We start from the raw sequence: 22656 nt of genomic DNA on the forward strand, positions 1-22656 counted from the left end.
GCTGCCTTATATAATATATGGAAATGAGTCATTTTAATCACACTTTTAATAACGGGGAATGTGACGTCATAATAAGGTCGGAAGTTAGGCAATTTCGGCCTGTAATAAACTTTGCTTAACGGATGTTCAGTTAATGATTTCGCTCTTTCTGTCATCATTGATTTGACATTCGATAGAAGAAGACATATCAATTTTTTAGTTTATCTAATCACCCGCAATCATCCAATTTCCTAAAATGCTACTACTCGATCTGCGTTAATTTTATTCCTACGAAAGATTTAAATGTATTACAACCTTTTTTATTTAAATTAGGCAGACAGACAAATGGGCATTGCTAAGTAGTCATACAAACTTTCGCATTTATAGTATTACGATATATATTATATTTTAATTTAAATCTACTTAAAGGGACAGTCAATTGACAATGTTGTACCAAATTTAAAAACTTTCATTAATCTTACTACGAATTACAAATAAAATCATTTGTAATTTAAACTTCATTTATTTATTTGTATTACAGCAATGAAATAAAGTTTTGAGCCAATGAATATTTTCATATTTTATTCTGACACAAAAAACCTCGCCACTAACCTTGGAATAGCATAAGTACGCAAATATAATTTTTTTCTTATTTATTTTATTTATAAAACCTTCAACTAAAATTGCGACATATAAATTAAATGTTTATATATCGTAAAATGAGTTCTATTATGGCGCTCGGCAGTAAAGCTCCCAGTTAATATGATTTTTTCCGACATCTTCAACAATCATCTTGATATGTCAGTTAATTAACACAAAAGATTAATAAATTGTACACTTAAACTTTCAAAAATCACTCCATCCATTGGTGAAAGCCGTATGAAAATTCGTTCAGTATTTCTTGTGTTTATTGTGTTCAATCAAACAAACGCGACGGGGGCACTTTGCTTAATACGTATTAGTATTACACTAATAGTATAAAGCTGAAATATTTTGCAGATAAATAATGTTATAGCGTTAAATAGGTCTTTCGTTGAGAAAGGTTGACCGACGCAGAGCGGTGTTTTGTTTAACACGGGTGAAACAGCGTGAAGTAGCTAGTACCTATATGAGATGTCCTATATGTATTTACAAAAGACGAGATGGCCCAGTGCCAGAACACCTGAATCTTGATCTATCAAGATTCAGGTGTTCTGGCACTGGGCCATCTTCTAAGGTTACGGGTTCAAATACGGACAAGCACCAATTAATTCTCATGTGCTTAATTTGTGTTTATAATTCATCTCGTGCTGGTCGTTATAGGAAAACATCGTCAGGATACCTGCATGTATCGGATAGAAATCTTCCATATGTAAATCCACCATATTCGCATTAAAACATCTAACTACCTCAAACGGAGAGTAGGCCTTGGCCTACAGTAACAGTAACAGCCTGGGAATGTCCCACTGCTGGGCGTTAGCCCAGGAGGCCTCCTGACCCTTTTTGAGAAGAAGTTATGGAGCTTATTCCACCGCGCTGCTCCAATGCGGGTTGGTGGAATATACATGTGGCAGAATTTTAATGAAATTAGACACATGCAGGTTTCCGCTCGTTGTTTTCCTTCACCGTAAAGCACAAAATGAATTATAATCGCAAATTAAGACCATGAAAATTCAGTGGTGCTTGCCCGGGTTTGAACCCACGATCATCGGTTAAGATTCACACGTACTTACCACTGGGCCATCTCGGCTTCTCACCCCTAACTAATACTTATTAATTTTGTGTTCCGATTTCTTTATACAGCAATTACAAAATATTGCAAATATTGAAATACCGATTAAACAATCATTAGTTCAAAATTGAATATTTGTTAATCTTTAATTCGTATCCCTATTTATTACAACATGAAACAAAACATAACAAGTGGCGCTTTTGTAATGATATTTCTTAAATAACACGTATTATGTCTTGATTAACATCTATTATTCTATCTTAATCTGTGTTTGTGCAACTCTGTTGTGAGTTGTGAGTCTTATGATCGTATCTCGATCGGATTATGAAATGATTGACTTTAAATCTGATGCAGTTTTTTAATATTCGATTCCATAGCAACTGTAACAAACAATGATTCAAATCAATGTTCCATTGCTCTGAAAGAGGAGCCCTCTTTCCTTCGGACAAGCTGTTCCAGAGCGTCGTTGGTTAATACACGTATGATAGAATTTCATTTGAGCAAGTTTTCTTTAGGATGTGTTCCTTCACCACTGAACACGAGATAAATTATATTATAAACTGGTTAACATTTCTTACAATGCCAATGTCCAATGGCGTTGGTGACCACTTACCATCAGGTGGCCTATTTGAACGGCCGCTTGCTTAGTTTATGCAAAAAAAAAAATTAAAAAAAACTACGCACGAAAAAGTTAAATGTCTGGATTTAGCACCACGTTCTTCGACAAAGATCCGCGGTCCACTGGACCATTTTGGCTGTTAGTATACGGTATTCATCGAGGGTTGAATAAACCTGCTAATTACGGATATCCGCTCAACAGCAGTAAATCAGTGTAGGTATTTCTGTTTCTATATGTTTACTGATTTAGTAAAAGCTTAATACACATATATTACGATTAAGTAACAGCTCATAAATGTCCCACTGCTAGACGAACGCATCACGTGTTTTTTAAATACAAATGAACGTTGAGAAAATTTAAAGTATAGCGAAGTTCATTTAGTAATTAAAAATCATTCTATATGTCCATATTAATAAATATAAGTAATCTCACCATCCACTTGACGCAGTCCAAGCAACCAGTCTGCGCAGCAGCGTGTATGGGTAACATTCCGTCTCGCGCGCGCGCATCCAACCGTCCTCCGGCCTCGAGGACGAGGTACTTGAGCACAGCGAGATGTCCCTCCTGAGCTGCGAGGTAGACCGGTGTGACGTCATTGTCCATGGCCGTGTTGGCACTGTTGAGAAATAAATTGATAATACTGTATACAATAAATACTTCATACAAAAATCATTACATAACAGTAATAGCCCACTGCTGGGCATTCGTTCAAGACCACGTTCTATTTAATTGTTTTCTTTCTCACGCGATGAATTATAATAATAAAAAAATTAAGCATATAATAACTTTGTATTTTAAGTAGAATTAACATAACAATTTCTAAAACACCTCATCCCATAAAAATTATATATGTACATTTATATCTTAATTGTTCATTATTTTGGCCGTTTCAACCACAGTTCATAAAATATAGATAAAACGAATATTATTAACGCGATCGTAAAGCTTATATCATTCGCTTGCAATATACATGTCAATGACCTGCGATAAAATACTCTCTACGCTAAACCTAAAACTTTCATTGTCATTATGCGCTTTACAACTATAGAAACCTGTTTACATTCAAAACTATCATGCCCCGTCACGACGCCCGCAAATGAAATTAATAAAGATTGCAATATATTTATTGGAGTTCTAAGTTAATATTAACAAGACCATGAATTTCAATATTCTTAATTTAAAACAAGTGAAACTGCAAAACGCAGCTACTTATATAATAATACTAGTATTATAAACATACAATAACAGAATTTTATCCCAAACAGACTAGCTTCCTTATAATAATTCAATCTTTCCCCGCGAGCTTTAGTAGTAAAACGCTGACCATTAAATTCATTTTCCAATGTCAAGCAAAAATAATACCCCTAAAGTTGTTTTACCTTGTTTCGTTTTCGGATATTTTAGATACCTACATGATTATATAACCTACCATACCTACATAAGTAGCTCTTTCAGTTATATAGTAAACAGTTATCCAATACGATTCGCACATTTTCTATTGTGCTTTTATTGTACTAAGCCGAAACGTACGTGCCAGTAACAACTACAAAATTTGAACCCAATCGGAGGAACGATGCGTGAACGCATATTATACGAACTAAAACAATATTATTTTATCATATACAAGTTTGTACAGAATAAATGCATGAAAATCATAATTATATTTAAAAATACATAAACACCTATATTGTTTTGATTTCTACATAAAGCCTTGAATAATAAATAAAATCAATATTCTTTTATAATTTTTTGCTCTTTATGCACTTCAGTAAATGAAACTTGCTATCATAATGTGATATAATACTTATAAAATATAATTTTTAACCAATAAAAAAATTGTATACAAGATTCTGCATTAGTTAGGGAATTATGAAACAGAGAAAGTAGATAAGAATTTCAAAGTTGGTTAGCCAAGGAATAATATTCAGTTTTTATTACTTTTATTTAGTATAATTTTCATCGGTATGTGATTCAGTCATAATAATGTATGTGTACCAAGAGGGCTGTTTTTAATATCGTGTAGGGAAGGCTTAACTTGAAATTGTCCACCAAGATATATGAACTTTCTCCGCCATCTTTAATGAAATGGGTAAATCTCGTTTTTTTTGCGTTTATTCGTTTTTCCGCTATGATACGGAAATTGCGATCGTATACTAATTAGTTTTTGTCGCCCTACAATGACATGTGATTTTTTAACTACCGTTAATCGCTGTTAAACGAATTAATAGAACGATAAATAAAATAAAAATAAGTGTATTTTTGTCTTTTGTTTTGTACCGTGAGACAAATCTCAAATATGTTATGTATAATGATCACTAGTAACATAACAAAATATTTGATAAATTAAAGCACTGTCGACATATACGCAATATGTTATTCTAAATTAAAAATCAGTGTCGATTTTGACATCATAAGTTAAAGAGTGGCTTTCTTTTTTGGACACATAACAACGGTGATAAAATCACTGTATAATGCAAATATGTAAATTTATATGTTGTCTGAGAGTTAATTTAGTTTTGTTTAGTATTTACATAATTAATATGCACATATTGCGTTGTTAAATTAAATAGCTTTTTATTTTATTATTTACAAATATATAACTATTTGTTTAACGTGTTGTTCTATTTTTAGGAAATTTAATAATTCCTTAATATGGAATGGACTTTTTGTTCCCGTTAATATAAGATAATAGAAAATAGTCTATGAGATCTTACTGCATGTTGAACATAATACATAATAAATACACTAAATATGCTTTATATTATGTATTAATCGTTCCATTAATGTATCTGATGATCTTGTAAATGTTATTAAAAGTACAAATGTTTTTTTCATATACTTTTTTTTTTCTTGTAATTTATATTAAGATAATTTTAATGTGTAGGATGTTTGCCAGGCAGCTTCACAATCTACGTTTCAGGATAAAAAACTTTTGACGTCATAGTTCAGATGAGTACTTGATTGACATGAATGTGGACCAATTGACAGATCGAGAAGAAGTTCTCATAAACGATTTCGTTAAAATGAAAATTTAATACTACATTTTAATTATTTTCAAAAAAACTTTTCACTTATGTTATCGAATAAGGTTTGGTTATAGATGTTAAAAAATATTTATCATTTCATACCTAGAGATACAGGAAAGACAACTCTGGCTGCTACTGTTCTACGCAATCATTTTTTTTGTCTATATACATTTTTCCTGTATAAACTTATTGTTATTCTTATTAATCATATACAAAAGAAACAAAGCCAATGGAAACCGGACACAAACAACAACGAATCAAGTACTGTTCAATATTAATTCAACACACAGACAGCGATCGTCAACTTAATTCATACTAGTAGTGATGACATAATTTTACACCTGTTACAAGATCCGTTACTTATACATCAATAGGTATTATGACGGTTTCACTTTTATGCCGTTTCACTGATGCCACGAGCGGGCGTTGCTCAATCCGAAACGAGTAGAACAGGTTTTCGCCAGACTATATCCATCATAATCTACATAATCATACTGATTCTCTTGTTAATATTTCCTAAAGTAATTTGGAAACACGCATGAAAGAATAAAAACTATTATAATCTGAATCGAGCTTTAGACCTTTACAAAGCATCCCTATACCGTTGACATCTTGATGTTATAATTATTATTGCTATCTCTGTCTAATTTGTGTGGTAAAAAAGGATAGCAGATCCTGTCGATTTGATATTTATACTAATAGTATCAATGCAAAATTTGATGAAATTTTTGAAACAAGCAAAAAAGAAGTCAATGTCCTTCCTCACGGCGGTTAATGCGGCCGAAGCTGTGGGCGAACACTAGTTATGTATTAAAAAACAACACCAATAGTTGTCAATGTGAAATATTATTTACTTTGTCAGTATCTTTCATAAAACGAGCAGAGACATTTAACAATGATGATACTCTTGTGACTGAAATCTAGATTAAGTAAAGCACAAAAGAATAATTTCTAAAACAGAGCCTTAAGCTCATGTCAGCCTTTTTCAAATGAACAATATAATACATTTCTCAATTCTAAGCTAGCGCGGGTTCAGTGCCCGGATGTTTATCTTATCATGGAATATTTAACTTATATAATTTAACATGTATTTATTATATATTTGAATTAATATGATAATCTCAGGAATCCTACACTTTTGGTGCTGATTACATAAAAATCTAGAATATTGTTAATCAATTTATCTGATGATTAAATTGAAGGTTACTTTAAAAAAAAATTAATATTATTACATTTTAATAAGTATTATTAAATATATGAAAATATATTGTAAAGTTTTCAATATTTTTAAATTAATATAATTGATTTAGTTTAATACACTGTTAAACAATATTATTTTACAATTTTAATCCTTTCTGGTCTTATAAATTAAGTTAAAACTCTAAAATAAATTTATGTAATACCGATGATTATCTACATACAAATTTTAAAATATTTATATTTCAAGACTCGATAATATTAATTTTCAAAGCATATTAAATATTACCGTTCACGCCCATTGTACGTCCCAGCTTTCATTTTTACATACTTCTTACTCTTTTTGCTTTTCTTCCCGAAAAATTTATTCGTAACCCGATTATATGGCGGGTTTGTATTACTGAGGGTCATTCTGATAAAATCAATGTTAACTGTCCGATGTATTAAAATAGATAATCCAATAGATTATTTCCAATAATCATGACAACTGCGTTTTGTAAAACAAAATGAGCGTCATATCCAATAGCACAACACAATAACCACAAACGAAAACGGAATCGTATAATGATAAAAATCGTTATGAAACATGCGCGCGCGCCGCGAGTCAACGCCTCACTGAGAGCTTATAGGCTTTCGAGGTTTTCACGAGAAAATAAAGCGAAAGTGATCTCGTTGACACGTACATTTTCACACAAACGGTTGAATGACATGTTTCCCGTTTATTGATCTATGTATATTATTACATAACTAATGATATTCGACCACTTCGACAGGTTATTAAATGTATAATGAATATATTCGATTTCCTTTGATTGACTGATAAGAAATAACCTTGGTCCGTCAATAGTAAATTAAAAAAATATATAATTATTTATTTCTTTCACATACATTACATCATATGTTACGACATATTAAGCCGGGGAGCAAGTTTAGAGTTAACCTACGCTACAATTATGCATCATCTTAGTAGCTAATGAAAGAATAAATTATCTAATTATTAATTTTTAATCTATATAATAAGCCTTTTATTGAATTAAATACATTTTGCGGAGAATTTAAACTAAATGCTGTATAAGTGTAAGTAATTTGTAACACATATATTATATATAAGAAATTACTTACAACAAATAACACAATTTCATCTCTTATTTTATTTTTGTCGTCGAAACAGTTTGATCTCAAATAATATCTTTTTTTAAATTAAAAATATAATAATATGCAGCTATATAGTCAGTCTTTTTACTCGACAGGAGATCAGTTCGATATATATTTCGAACAGAGAACTACGATTTAACGAAGAATTACTGCTAGCGTGATTGCCTCCATTCGATGCGGCGATGGTCTGTACTGTTAGTAATTTTAAACTTTATCCATATATTTACAGCCTTTACGTCAAATCACAGACAGAAATAATGACAGAAAATTGCAATCAGTGTTTAACTAAATAAAGTGCCAAGCAAGGCCGTTAATAAAAACCTATGTCTAATGTAGAACGACAACATTACAAAGAGCCGAAAATGTCTCGTGATTAGAGCACACAAATCTTAACCGAAAATTACGGGTTATCTATAGGACTATTCTATAAGAAAAAACTCGAAACTCACCGCAGAAAACGGTCGTGAAATGTCAGAAATCGATATGCGACATTAACCGTAATAATAACATTTAAAGAATACACACATTGAAATAGTATGACCATGAGTCAGTTGTCAATATTTCACCTGTGAATAATAAAGTGAGTTCTTACAGAATGGCACTTCTGATAAGTATTTTAATTTACGTGAGCTTAACTTTATGTTTAAAATTTATCAATGATGCAAAACTTATAACTTACTATACGTTATAGTAACAGACTGTAAATGTCCCATTGTTGCTCTCCTTGATATAGTTTGAAGCTTATTCCATCATACTGCTTTAATAATTAGTGAAAAAAGATGTACCAAAATTATATTTGAGACGCAGGTTTTCTTAATATGTTTCTCATTTATCGCCATGCAAGAGATTGTCTATAAACTAAAATTAATCACATAAAAACTGACTATAATTAGCTCGGCTTCAAACCTACGTACTTAGATTAAATTCCACTTGTTTTGTCCACTTGGTCATGTAACATTATATTTAGGTCGATGTAATGTTGCATTAACCAATAGTGAATCAGCAAGAAGCTTACATTTAGCATTTGTAATTATTTCAAATAAGCACTCGCAATATTGGTTTTGAAGCATATTCTCTTTCGTATTTCTCAGTAACTACTGTTATTCTGTGGCTGCTAATATTTAACGTTTAATTGTATATGTTTATCTAGAAAATCGGTTTCTATTTATCTTTTTACATCTTTTTCATCATTATTGGAATAATAATGGGGGCTTAGGAAACACGCATATTTCACAATCAATAATTGTAAAAGAAATTAAGATAATTGTAATGAAAATAATAAGGGCTTTGTGCAAGTGATGAGTGGGTGGTACCTACCCAGACGGGTAGGTACCACCCACTCATTAGATATTCTACCGCAAAACAGCAGCACTTGGTATTGTTGTGTCCTTGGTATTGGTGATGTAAGCGGTGGTTAACATTTCTTACATTATCAGTGTAGACCTAGTTACACCTAGACCATCAGGTGGTCCATATGCTCGTCCGCCAACCTATACTATAAAAAAGTTGATAAAATTTTTTGAATGAGAATTTTATAATTGCTCTTTATCTAACGACCTGATGAATTACAGACTAGAAATTTTGAATTTATACTTCATGATTAGATTCTCGTTGGCAGTGACTGTGTTTTCCGCTCCGGGGTTGTAGGTTCGATTCCCGCCCGAGTCTGGTTATTTTAAATATATATGTATGTTTTATGTATTTATACATTCAAAATGATCTATTCAAATATCTATATCAGGGACTGATACCTATAACACAACCTAGGAACATCCTATGTAGGTTGTGTTATGTGTATGATTACCGTGTGTGTAATTTTACTAAACGTTATATATTAATATTTTTATAAAATATATAAATTATTTATAATATAGCTATATTTTGTATCAGATGTGCAATAACATTTGAAATTATTTTACAATTTCACTAACCCATATCTTTTCAAAATCGATACTCGTTTTAATTTGATGAAACAAGACAAAAACAGAAAACAGATATCACAATGTTTCAAAATTTTCAAAAAGAAACAATTCCGAGTTGGAATTATTTCGTCTGACATTAATTACGTAGCGATTCGTGAAATGACGTTTGCCCCAAGTAATGTTAAAATAAATCAAATTGTATCTTCTTAAATATATATACTGCTGATTATATACTAATAGAAACGCGACATATATTTAATATTTTGTTTTGTTTTGGTTTTTATTCATTTAATTTACTTATTGGCTTATGTATTGCAAGACATATTATAATATTTAGTTGCACTATTAAAATTAGCTGTGGATTTTGAGAAAAACGATTTTAACTTGAAAAGATAACAAAGTGAACGCGTAGTGAAGTATAGGCGTTCAGCCTATATTTTTTTATATTTAAAACATTGATTTCAATATTTATTCTAAATAAGGATAATAATAATAAGTACGATTAAATTAAACCTAAATATTGGTATATTTTTCTAATGTGTTTCAGAAAGATACAGAATTGCCAATGATTTAATTTTTACTATTATATAATTATTTACTTACTAACGAACCAACAATTATGTTTGATATTTTATTGTTTATATTAATATTTTCTGTATATACGTATAGTATAGAAACGTTTAAAAAAATACTAACCTACCTAACTAACCTAAATACTAACCTAATAATTTTACACAAATTATAACTTAATAAATGAAGTAAACTATCAGGAAAAAAATATTTAGTTTTATTCGTATGAAACCGTAAAAAAATATTAGTATATATTACCAATAAAAACTTAAATTCGACCAGTAAGGTCATATCTTGGACCGAGCCACATTTCTCTCAGCATGTCCGTCGCCACGCTACATGACATGGCGTTTTCGTACAAACACTTTCGCTGCACCGATCGAGTGCCTCCAAATTGCTTCGGATAAAATCTCGCTCTGTTGCAAAACGATTTCAAGTGTTAGCCTTGGTTTTAATGAGCTATGATGTTCTTGAGACGATTTTGGCGGCAAAATGATTCGCATTACGGCAGTTTTGTACGGTTAAATAATATCAATTGTTTTGTTGTATTTCTTCTATTTAAAAAAATAAATCTAAGGCACTAAAGTTACAGCCAGTAAAGGTCCCACTGTTGGGTTATGTTCTTCCAATTAAGAAGAAGGTTAAGGGCTAGTTACACCATGCTCCTCCAATGCGAGATGGTGGATAAACATTTGAGAGATTTCATTCTACACATGCAGTTTTCCTCACAATGACCTCCACTGAGCTATCTTGGCTACTGGCATTTCAAATTATAATGTAATACATAGCAACTTTAGCTTATTATTGTTATGGCATATAAAACAGTGCAGGAAAAACTTGACATCTCTTTATTAGAGATGGTTTTATATATATATATATATAGATAGTTTGCCTTTGCCTTCTAATTCTAATAAAAAAATATAAAACGAAAGTCTTGTCAGTCTTTTAAACTCTACCTGTAAATTTATAATAATATTTATATATTTAAACAAATCTCTCTTGTTTTATTAGAATTGGAAATTTATTAAATTTATTTCGAAAATAGATATTTTAAATTAAATTAAATAAGGTTAACACATAAAATAGGTGATATATCGACGCGCCCATACAATAATCGAGCAATGTACTAACTGAAAATTATTTTTATATTTTATTTAACATCTGAGTTGGAATATTATGCATTAAATTTTTCCCCTAGTTTTTATTTTAAAAATCTTTATGACATTTTTATTGCACGTACCATTAACAAATTTCGTATCTGTTATTCTCTTTAGTAATATTACTGTAAAAAACTTCTTAAGTATTTGTTTATAGCGATTACAGTGAATTGTGAAAAGTTATACCAATGTTACAATAAACGATAAAAAGGTACATTTGACCGAAACGATAGAACAACAGCAATATTTCATTTGTGAAAAATTTCGCACACTATTATGGCTTCACGTAAAAATGATCGTTAATTACGCTTTAAATAAATATTACTATGATATTAAGTGTATCAATTTTACCGTAATAGCCTCGTAAACTAATACAATCGTATTAGTTTACGAGCTATTCCATGAAACTCAAAACTTACAGTGAAATGTCAGAAAGTGATATGTGACATTGATCATAAAAATTATAATATTTCAAGTATACACGCATGAAAGTAGTATATCGCCTGAAATCGGTTGCCAACATTTAACCGAAAGAGTAATTAATAATTTGTTCTAACAGAATCACACTACTGAATCGCACACTAAAGTGAGATGCAGTTTATTTTAAAATGTTGCAAAAACCTTTTACGTAATATATATTTATATTTAACTAGTTTTCGCCCATAGTTTCTCGCAAGTGTAAGGTATAAAAAGTAGCACATGTCCTTCCATTCAAACCAAATTTCATCACAATCATCGGTTCAGGGACTTAGCCATGAAAGCGTACAGACGGATAGACATAATGCATATATAATATTTGTACCATAGATAAAGTCTGTGAGTAGATAACTTAATGCAGATGCGCTAATACTAAAAGATAATTGTAGAAAAAAAAGAATCAAAATCATTTCACACATCAATGTTGCCATAAATATAACCAAAACACATAAAATTATTATTCCTGTAAAATTTATTATTAATAATTGCATGGGGCAGTCGATATACATAAATCGATTAAGCCATTATAGGTTTAAACGAGTACGATACTACACTTTCAACACAAGCGATTGACCTTCAACATTGAAATTGTCACAACATAGTCAATAAGAGAAAACACCTGACAATGTCATAAAATTTTCTTCCATATTTCCCACCATTTCTATTCAACAACAGATGGCGCTGTAAAAAACTGCCATTGTTTAACAGAGACGTATAAAAAGCGTTATGTAATTAGCAAATGAATTTGTACCTTATTTGTTTTATTTTAAAGTCTATTTCCGTCTAAATGTAACGTACGTATATTTAATAGTATGCAAGTAGTGTAAGGAATAATGTGTAATTAGGGAAAGTAATCGAATGTTTTTTTAAATGGTCACCTCGTTTTGTAATGTTACGCCCGATCAGTTACATATTGTAATCATTGTACTTTGTAACTAAGTGTGACGGTACACGTTGCGTACTCGTATTTGTTAAGGGTCTATTCCAGTTCTATGCCAATAGATAGAAGTCCAAATAATATTTACTAAACTTTATATAAATCATTTTGAAAGTTAATTAATTTACATAAAATGAAAACAGCGATAGAAGTACTCATATTCTAAAACAAGGATGTTGCGTAATGCCTAAATTAGCTTATTTTTTTATTGGTAGGCGAATGGACAAATGAGCTATTTGATGGTAAGTGGTAACTACACCACATAAATATTGGCGCTGCCTCCATGGGATCTAAGACTACGTCCCTCGGGCCTGTAAGTTACACTGGCTCACTCACTCTTCAAACCATAACCACAACTGTACTAAGTAGTGTTATTTAGCGGTAGAATAAGTGATGGGTGCTACCCACCAATATCATAAGCGATGGGTGGTACCAAAAAGCATAGAAATATACCGTTTAAGATAATTGTTGCTGGTGACAGCATTTTTACAGGTAACTCATGCAGCTAGAAGGAATTCTACAGTGAGTCTACTTTTGAGTGACCATTACCAGTTTTATAGCTTTTTGGTATGAATCCATAAGCAAACAATTAGCCGGGGCAAAATCAAAATATCCTTTATTGAAATTATCTTATAAGCACTTTTGAAACGACATGTTAAATTGAATGTTACGCTACCACCGGTTCTGGATGGAGATTCTACCGAGAACAGGTACGAAATAAAAATCAGCAATTACTCTTTTTCACCAATTAAATATAATTCGATGCGTCTATAGCGCTATTTACGGGACACCTAGCGATGTATATGTCGCAATTCTGACCCCATTAATACAAGGTGTACGCGTAATTGTATAGATAAATAGAAATATTAGTAATTCCTTTTAAAAAGGGGCATTGCTGTTTCCCCTTTAAAATATATATTATTCATTTATATTATTCCACGCGAAAATCAACAAATTTAAGTGTAAAAGTAAGTTATTTTATATCTTTATGATTTTAATTTATTAACAGGCTGAGTAACACTAATCAGTAACTTTATTCAAAAAAACATTATCATGTTTTCTTATATATAGGATAGTACACGTTATGACGAAAAAAAACCAGGTAACCAATTCTACTAACAAATTCACTTTATCGCAATCGAATCGAAGCGTGATCGTTGCCGTTTATCGGCTTTTTTTTATTTTTTTATTTAATTATCGACTATTGGCATAAAAGCTAACAATTAAATTGTTTGACACAACGGTATATGTTAACATCATATCGGTTCGGTTCCGATCCAAATAGATATAGAATAGTCAAAGTTAGATTGGAATTGAATCGGGAACGTATCGTAATCATTATATATTAATACAAATGGCCCCCCAGGTTGTTTTTAAAAGAAAATATTGTAAGCGATAAAGAAAGTTTAAAATCCCGCTGAGTTCCTTTCCAGTTCTTGGTCTGGCTTGGGTCATTTACTTTTCCGAGCGAGTGGTAGTTTTATTTTGTTATGAAGTAATTGTGTAATGCTTCTACATTGAATAAAAACATATTTGCACGTTAAACGGCTCAAGACGTGGTCATTTTTGCCATTATATAACTCTGAGGCCATTTTCTTCTTGCCAGTTATCTCCCGCAGCTCCGCATTTTAGTGGCGAGTCAGGTGCTATGTATAAAAAATAGCCTATTTCTTTCCTGAGGGTTCAAGTGATTAACTGTGAAAGTGTAACAGGCAGACAAAGTTACTTTCGCATTTAAAATATTGGTATAGATTTTTTCATGGAGACTTGTGTCCGTACCTTTTTGGAGTTTTATTTTTTTGTAAATATTGATAAAATCTTGGCTTTGTTGCTTTTTTTTTTTGTTTTACTAAAATATATTTTTATATTTCCTTTATAGAGCCTTTATATATATATAAAGGTTATTAGACATGTAAGCCATGATGGCCCAGTGACTAGAATACGAAATCCGGGCAAGCACCGCTGATTTTTCATTTGCTTAATTTGTGTTTATAAATTATCTCGTGGTCCGCGACAAAGAAAAACATCGTTAGGAAACCAACACATGTGTTATATCCAATATCATCTTAAAATAACTATATTTAATTTGTAATATTGTAATAAATATATAATTTGAATCGAACAAACAAGAACCCCGCGTTACAGAGTAATATTAAATTAAGTCACACAACCATTGGTTCCAGTCAGACAGTTACACCACTACTTTGTTACTAGTGGTAGAAATATTACCACTAATAAACCCCCCACAGTGAATGATACATATAATATCATTGTTATAATTTTAATTACTGCACAGTTTTTATGAAGAATGCGGTCACTCGTCACGTTCGTTTGTAATATTTTAATTTAGAGAAAACACCATCTAGAACGGACATTCGTGTTGTAATGTAAAAATTATTGATGCAATTTCTCCTTAGTAATCATTCAATATAACGCTTGTTACGTCATTTACGCTTTATTAAAAATATGTGGAATGGTAACAGTATATATATGTTTATAAAATGACCTTTTATAAGCTAACTAACAAACAAAAAAATATGTTTTCTCTAAATATATAACTACCTAATTGCCCCGGCTTCGCACGGGTAGATAAGGAGAAAAATGTAACTTGGATAGGATTTGCGTAAAAAGATTTGCGTCCGTTATTAGATCTTAGAAGGAGTAACTGTGACAAATTTCAAGTCCATCAGACGGATAGTTTAGGACATCTCGTAATAAGAGGTATTACGCTTATTTATACATAGATTGTAAAAAAATATATAGTATGACTTGAAAAAACATTCAGATAACAAGATTTTTAACAAAAATAGTACAATACGCTCATTTAGACTGGAAAACAGATAATAACATAAAATATGTTAATTGCGTTCCGGATTAATCTTGATTGTGTTATCCGGTGAATGAATTTAATATTCGATAAACAATATGATAAAAAAAAACTGTTTCATAAATTAAATATTCATTCACTGAGCTTTAGTTAGCTTTGAATTTTTATACAAATCAAGCTTTCACTAGCATAACTGAATTTTAAATCGCTTCTTATTAAAAATAACTATTATATAATTAAATTACCTGACAGTACTCGCGGGTATTGTTTTCGAGTACTTTAGCCTTGTAGTCGAGGCCCGGAGAGGGCGCTCTCGGCGTGGACAAGTCGCCATCTTGATTACCAGTATACTTTTTAGAGCATATTAATCACACTTAAAATCGCTGGATTCGCACACTTTGTCACAATTCCGTATTCGTTACACACAAGTTAAAACTTTTTCTCAAAAGTTCTCTGTTTAACCTGTTAATAATTTTTAATCTGTGGTTATTTTTTGACGTGACGTGATCATAACATACCTACTTATTCTATAATTATAACATGTCATTTATGGTTACAGTGGGCGTAACTTTAGAATCTTTAGCATTACAATCTCACAACACTTAGATTATAACGTTTTAACTTGTAACATAACATTTATATACTCTTATATTATTTACTAAACTGACACCTGTCACACGACAGCGTAATTGTAACAAACGTTCGTTTCAAGTGAAAACGGCTACTTATATGCTATCAACATAGATATACATAAAAACAATTTTCCAATTGACAAGTAATCCATTAGATCCAGAAAGATTTATCAAATAGCTTAGAGGAAACGGTGCGATACATTTGCGCACGCGCATTGTCAGTCTGAATGAAATATCGAAAGGTATTTGAAACTTTACACTAATCGAATTAAACTAAAACTCAATCAAAATAACTTTAACATAAATATTTTAATAATTATTACATGAATAATTTATAGTAAATTTTGGCCTTACTGCTTAACCATAATGTATACAGGACGATTCTAGCCTTACCTCAAACTATTTATACTGTACATGCTTAATATATACTTTAAAAACAGTATTTTACATAAATAAATTATTTTATATATATATATAATGACCATTATGAAATCTCGAAAATTATATGCTTAGTATTATTACATTTAGTTCCTAGTTTTTATATTTTCTATATTTTAATATTAACCGTAAAACTATAATTAATATAATATGTAACTACAATATAATTGCTAAATTAAAAATAACTTATGGAAATGAATAGACCACTGAGCCTCATTTACCATTTATAGCATAAACCGGTAGCAAACGGTTTTTTTACAATTAAACGGAACAAAATATTTTATTAATAGCGATTACGATGTATAATATTACGTCGTCTAGTTTTTCTTTATTTTATAACAAATGCCTTTCCTATTTGTTTCATCAATAGCAATATCATATGAATCTAAAAAACAACAGTTTAGACTTAAAAAAAACTGTTATGCGAAAGTGACAATAAAAGCAACATTAAAAATAATGAATTCAAAAATAAATAAATATTAACGATTAAAGTTAAAATTAAAAAGTTAAGAAAATAATGAAGAATATAAAACAATGAAATGATACAATTTGTAAAGAAGAAAATGAGTAGTAAAGTATATAAATACGGCAAAATACTGTAAATGAAAAAGTATAATAAGATAACCAGATACTGAACCAAATGGTACCAAGAACAATCAAACCAATTATTAGTACCATAGTTATTATAGCATAGAAGAAATGTCTAGGTTAATATTGTTATAGCCAGGAGATTACGAAATTAAGTTACTCATTTAATTTTAAAAATAATAACAAAAAATATTACGATTATTTGGATATCATCCAAAAAGTAAATGCTGTAGGTGTACGCGAGTTATTATAGGACTCCGTTAAACAATAAAAATACTAATAAATCATATTCAAATAATGCAATTATGGAATTATTATGATATGAAATATTACGAAATTACGACGATTACGAAATTATTTGACCTAAAATTAACATGAATTGCTCTATATAATTGTGATTATTGCGACTTTTAATTCAATCGGAAGAGAGATTACGAACACGAGATGAACAAACGATCATTGTTCTCAGACTTATTGTTGTATATGCACTTGACCTTAATAGTTATATTATTGTTATGATCTGATTGATATCACTTCCGTAAAAGTAACAGGTACAGATTAAAAATAATAATCATCTCGAATCATATTGTTTTTTTTTAATTATATTGATAATAAAACAAAATTAAATGTATCATTATCTAAGTTCATAAAAAGGAATACTAAACGAAAATTATATTAAAATTAAATAATTTTGAGCTTTATTTAGATTTATGTACCTACATGAAAAAAAAATCTTTTAATCAATTCCGAGCACGAAAACAACTTAATTAGGAATGTCAATCAAATGTCATCGTCACAAAATGAGCACAGATTAACAAAAATATTATAAAGACGACAGAATAGCCAGTAATCGATCACTCACGCACATTGCACCCGGTACGAGCGTTCGCAGTGTAAAATTTCACTCGACTAATGCAATTCTAGGTGAGCAAATGAGTTCTGCTTAGAACGTAGCATAGTATTTAGCGAAGCGGGACACGGTAGCGGATTTTTTAGTAGCTACATGCTACGTGGCTTTAAGTAACAGACATTATGCTGCAAGCTGTTAACATCGCCACAAGCGACCTAATTCCAATACAATTTTCATCCGCTTTTCTCGATGTCCGCTAATGACTTTTACTGTAATGTTAAAAGTAATGCAATTTTACGCGATGCATGAAATTTATATCTTAGGTTAATTTACATGTTGTATTATGAAAATTGCTATTAATAATAGTTTAGTATTTAAGTGTCTATAATTATGAATCTTTATACGCATGATTATTAATTGTTTGCGGCATTTGTTATTTTGGTTTGGCGATAACGTTTAACTATGCAAGGACAATTCTTCAAAAAAAACATGCAATTTATTCAACTAGATGCATATTGTCGATATTATTCCCGCTTCCTTAAGTAATGTGTCCTCTCACTTATACTACTTCTTACCCACTTGCTTATAGAGCTTCGCATTATTTTACATAATTTTTATTTCATTTCTACATAAGAAAAATATATAATATAAATGATATATTAGGATAATTATTTCCACGTAATGACATTTTGATGATATTGAGATTTTACCATCTTTGGGGAGATTTATATTCTATAAAAATAATAATACTAAAATCTAGTTAGCTTATAATAAAAAGACAGACAGAAATTAGGTTTGTTATATATAATGTATTTTTTTTAATCTGTAATATTTATGAAAATTATTTTTATTACAAAAGATAATTACACAATTATTATTATTACAAAAGATAACTATGTCAATTTTTTTTAAATCAAATTTGAAATAATCCCTCCCGATTCACACCCGACGCAAAGCTGCCCATAATGCAGGCCGTATTTCCACGCTGTAATGTATTGGAAAATTAGGTACAGACAATTTCTAATACTTAAATGTTTATTATATACGTAGTTGTAGAATGTGCTAGATCATAATGAGTTTCTATGAAACAGAATTTTACTATTATTTGTCAATTACAGTATTTAATATTTCAAAATTATAATATTGTTTTCAAATCTTAATATTTTAAGTAAAATTATTTTATTAAGAATATATATAAAAAATAGAATTCTTTATATAAATAGGCTCTTAAAGGCAAATACAAAATGCGTTTTATTTATAAAGTCATCAAAAGAATATATTTATATTGAATTGATATAGTGATAATTATATAATATTTCCTTATTCACCAATAACCAAATATTATGGCATATTTGAGTTATTGGCGCGTTCAGTCGACGCATGGATAACATTTATAGTATGTGTGAATACAGCAAATATTTTTTTTATTGAGCCGGTTGGCGTGGTTGGTACGGTAGATACTTGCCTTTCACACCGAAGGTTGAGGGGTCGTTTTCCACCCAGGACAGACATTAATGTGCATGAACATGTATGTTTGTCTTGAGTCTGGGTGTTAATATCAAAGAAAAGTAGTATATGTAGTATATCAGCTGTCTGGTTACCATAGCACAAGCTCTGCTTAGTTTGGGATCAGATGGCCGTGTGTGAATAATGTCCAAGGATATTATTATTATTTAATTATATAGATATTGCGAAACGGGCGCGCATTGAAGTGCACTATAAGTCATATCAAGTGTTCTTTTTTCTTTTTTATGCCTTTAGGCTTACTGCGATTTCAGCCTACAGTAATTCCTATTTCATTGCTAGTTAGTACTAATACCAGTAATAAAAGGAACGCAGTAAGTATAAAACAGGAATTAACTTAGGAGGATATTAGAGGAGAAAGTACGATTAAGTAGAGCTATTTTAACAAAAAACTCGAAAACCGCTAAACACGGTTGTTAAATATGAGTATCTAGTGGTAAGAACGCGTGAATCTTAACCGATGATCGTGGGTTCAAACCCGGGCAAGCACCACTGAATTTTCATGTGCTTAATTTGTGTTTATAATTCATCTCGTGCTTAACGGTGAAGGAAAACATCGTGAGGAAACCTGCATGTGTCTAATTTCATTGAAATTCTGCCACATGTGTATTCTACCAACCCGCATTGGAGCAGCGTGGTGGAATAAGCTCCAAACCTTCTCCTCAAAGGGGAGAGGAGGCCTTAGCCCAGCAGTGGGACATTAACAGGCTGTTACTGTTACTGTACTGTAAGCGATATCAATAACAATAATATTAAAAGATCATTTCTTGTATGTGTGTGTGTAGTGTATCTCGAAAACGGCTTTAACGATTTTCCTCAAATTATTTATTAAGATACGCTTTAAGATTATATATATAAGTGTCATTCTGGAAAAAATGTAAACCGAATAATGTTCGGTCACCGAGCCACATATAAACTATAAAACACGGAGCAAAATTAAATTTTTCCATATAACACCACTTAGATACGAAGTGAGTTCTTACATAACAGCACTGCTAATCGATTAAGCTGTTTAAAAAAAAAATTTATAACAAAAACCTCTTCATATGCATAGATTGAGCGATCTAAAGTACCAGGCTCGTATAAACGTGGTAGCGATCCTTCGAGTGTGAAGATGCGCAGATTGGACGATCTTGGATAAGCGCAATTAATTCAGTAACGCTTTCACCGGTACAGGCGTTTCTTATAAGAGTATTTAATAAAAATTGAGACGCTTCAAATAATCATAGATAAAATAAATACTTTATGGTGGCATTTTATCTCTTGTTAATGAAAGCAATTTTCTATAATATTTTTTTTTATTACTAAGAAAAAACAGTGATTGTAAAAACCTATGAAATACACAAGTTACACTAATTAAAAAAATAGTCGTAAAAATAAAAGGTAATTTGTATTATAGATACAACTTATATAAAAATATAAAAAGTATAATTCTACGTAATCATTATGGCTACTTTTACAAATGTCAATAACGCACGTTTTAAAATATGATTTGCGTTCGCATATCACGCGAGAGCCAGTAATAAGCTTGTATAATACATCATTTAAAAAAAAAACCTTATATTCTTAGAAATAATAAAATCTAATGTATTTCTCAAGTCTAAGGATAGATTCACAGTAATGAATAATTAAATAATATACACACGTCTGGTGACCAAAGAGCTGGCACTTATTTAGCCCAAAGGTTGAATCTAGCGGTGCAGAGGCAGTAATGCCTGCATCTTGGGAACAATGTCACAGGACAATCTCTTTAACGGCATGTTTTTTCTATAAATTTGTAATGCTTATTTTGTTTTATTTTAGCTTTAATTATAGACTATATGAATACAAATTATTAATAAAATAATAATTAATTCGTGATTATTACAAACTGTTATTTATGGACCCGTTAACATTCGTGATTGGACAGTTATTGTCTGATAATCATACAAAAACCCCAGTCATTATGACCATATACGTACCAACATACAACGCTTCAGTGGTGTTATTGAAGCTGTGACTAAACCATCTTCAACGATCCAGTAATCTCATGTTAGAAAATATTATTATAGTTACTTACAAACATTTCCGTCTAGTGAATATAATAGAATCATTTCTAACGGTCTTAAAGAACGACCTTAAGTGAGACCCAAATTCATATATAAAAGTATCAATAAAAACAAATAGGCATGCCCAATTAGATATATATTCGTATTCTTGGGGTTCAAGCTTGCTTCATGCCAAATTCCATCAAAATCTGTTCAATGTTTAGCCGTGAAAGCGTAATAGACAAACAGAGTTACTTTCGAATTTATAATATCTGTAAAGATGTTTTTAAGGAAATCGAATCTAAAATATAACTAGCTGGATTTAACAATAAAAACATTTCTCTTGTAATGTTTTATTTTGTAACCACTCATATATAATTTTTAATAGCGAAATTATTATTATCATATATTATTTTACTGGTGATAGAGCTTTGTGCATGCTCGTCTGGGTAGGTGCCACACACTCATCAGATATTCTACCGCAAAACAGCAGTACTTGGTATTGTTGTGTTCCGGTTTGAAGAGGGAGTGAGCCAGAGTAATTACAGGCACAAGGGACATAACATCTTAGTTTCCAAGGTTGGTGGCGCATTGGTGATTTAAGCGATGGTTAACATTTCTTTCAATGCCAATGTCTATGGGCGTTGGTGACCACTCACCATCAGGTGGCCCATATGCTCGTCCGCCTTCCTATTCTATAAAAAAAAGAAATTATTTATTGCACAGCAAGTATCAATGCATTAAGCAAAAAACGGTATCGAGACAGCCTGGTACGATATATTTCGTGTATTCATTATAATAAATGTGTGCCAGTAATACTTGTCAGCTTCAGGCAATGTGTATATGGTGCAACGATCCAATCGATCGAACAGTTACTCCTAATGCTAGACTAAGTTTGTTGCTATATTCCAATTGCCTTATCATTTAAATAATTACTGATTTACACAAGTCTCTCATTGCATTTTAATGTGCGTTTTTCCGAAGATTATAGTAGTGTATCGTGGTGAAAAACAATACAAG

At 30.8% G+C, this 22656-nt stretch overlaps 1 protein-coding gene across 2 annotated transcripts in view; it reads right to left on the reverse strand.

Annotated features, from left to right (window-relative positions):
- The window catches only part of LOC126771580 (espin), a 92329-nt gene that overhangs the window by 30243 nt on the left and 39430 nt on the right, over positions 1-22656 (reverse strand). For both annotated transcript variants that reach the window (XM_050491537.1, XM_050491536.1), the window contains exon 3: positions 2742-2925. In XM_050491537.1, the coding sequence (XP_050347494.1) occupies positions 2742-2925 (184 nt within the window). The remainder of the gene's footprint in view (positions 1-2741; positions 2926-22656) is intronic.

This window comes from Nymphalis io, chromosome 11, assembly GCF_905147045.1.
Source record: "Nymphalis io chromosome 11, ilAglIoxx1.1, whole genome shotgun sequence".
Lineage (NCBI taxonomy): Eukaryota > Metazoa > Arthropoda > Insecta > Lepidoptera > Nymphalidae > Nymphalis > Nymphalis io.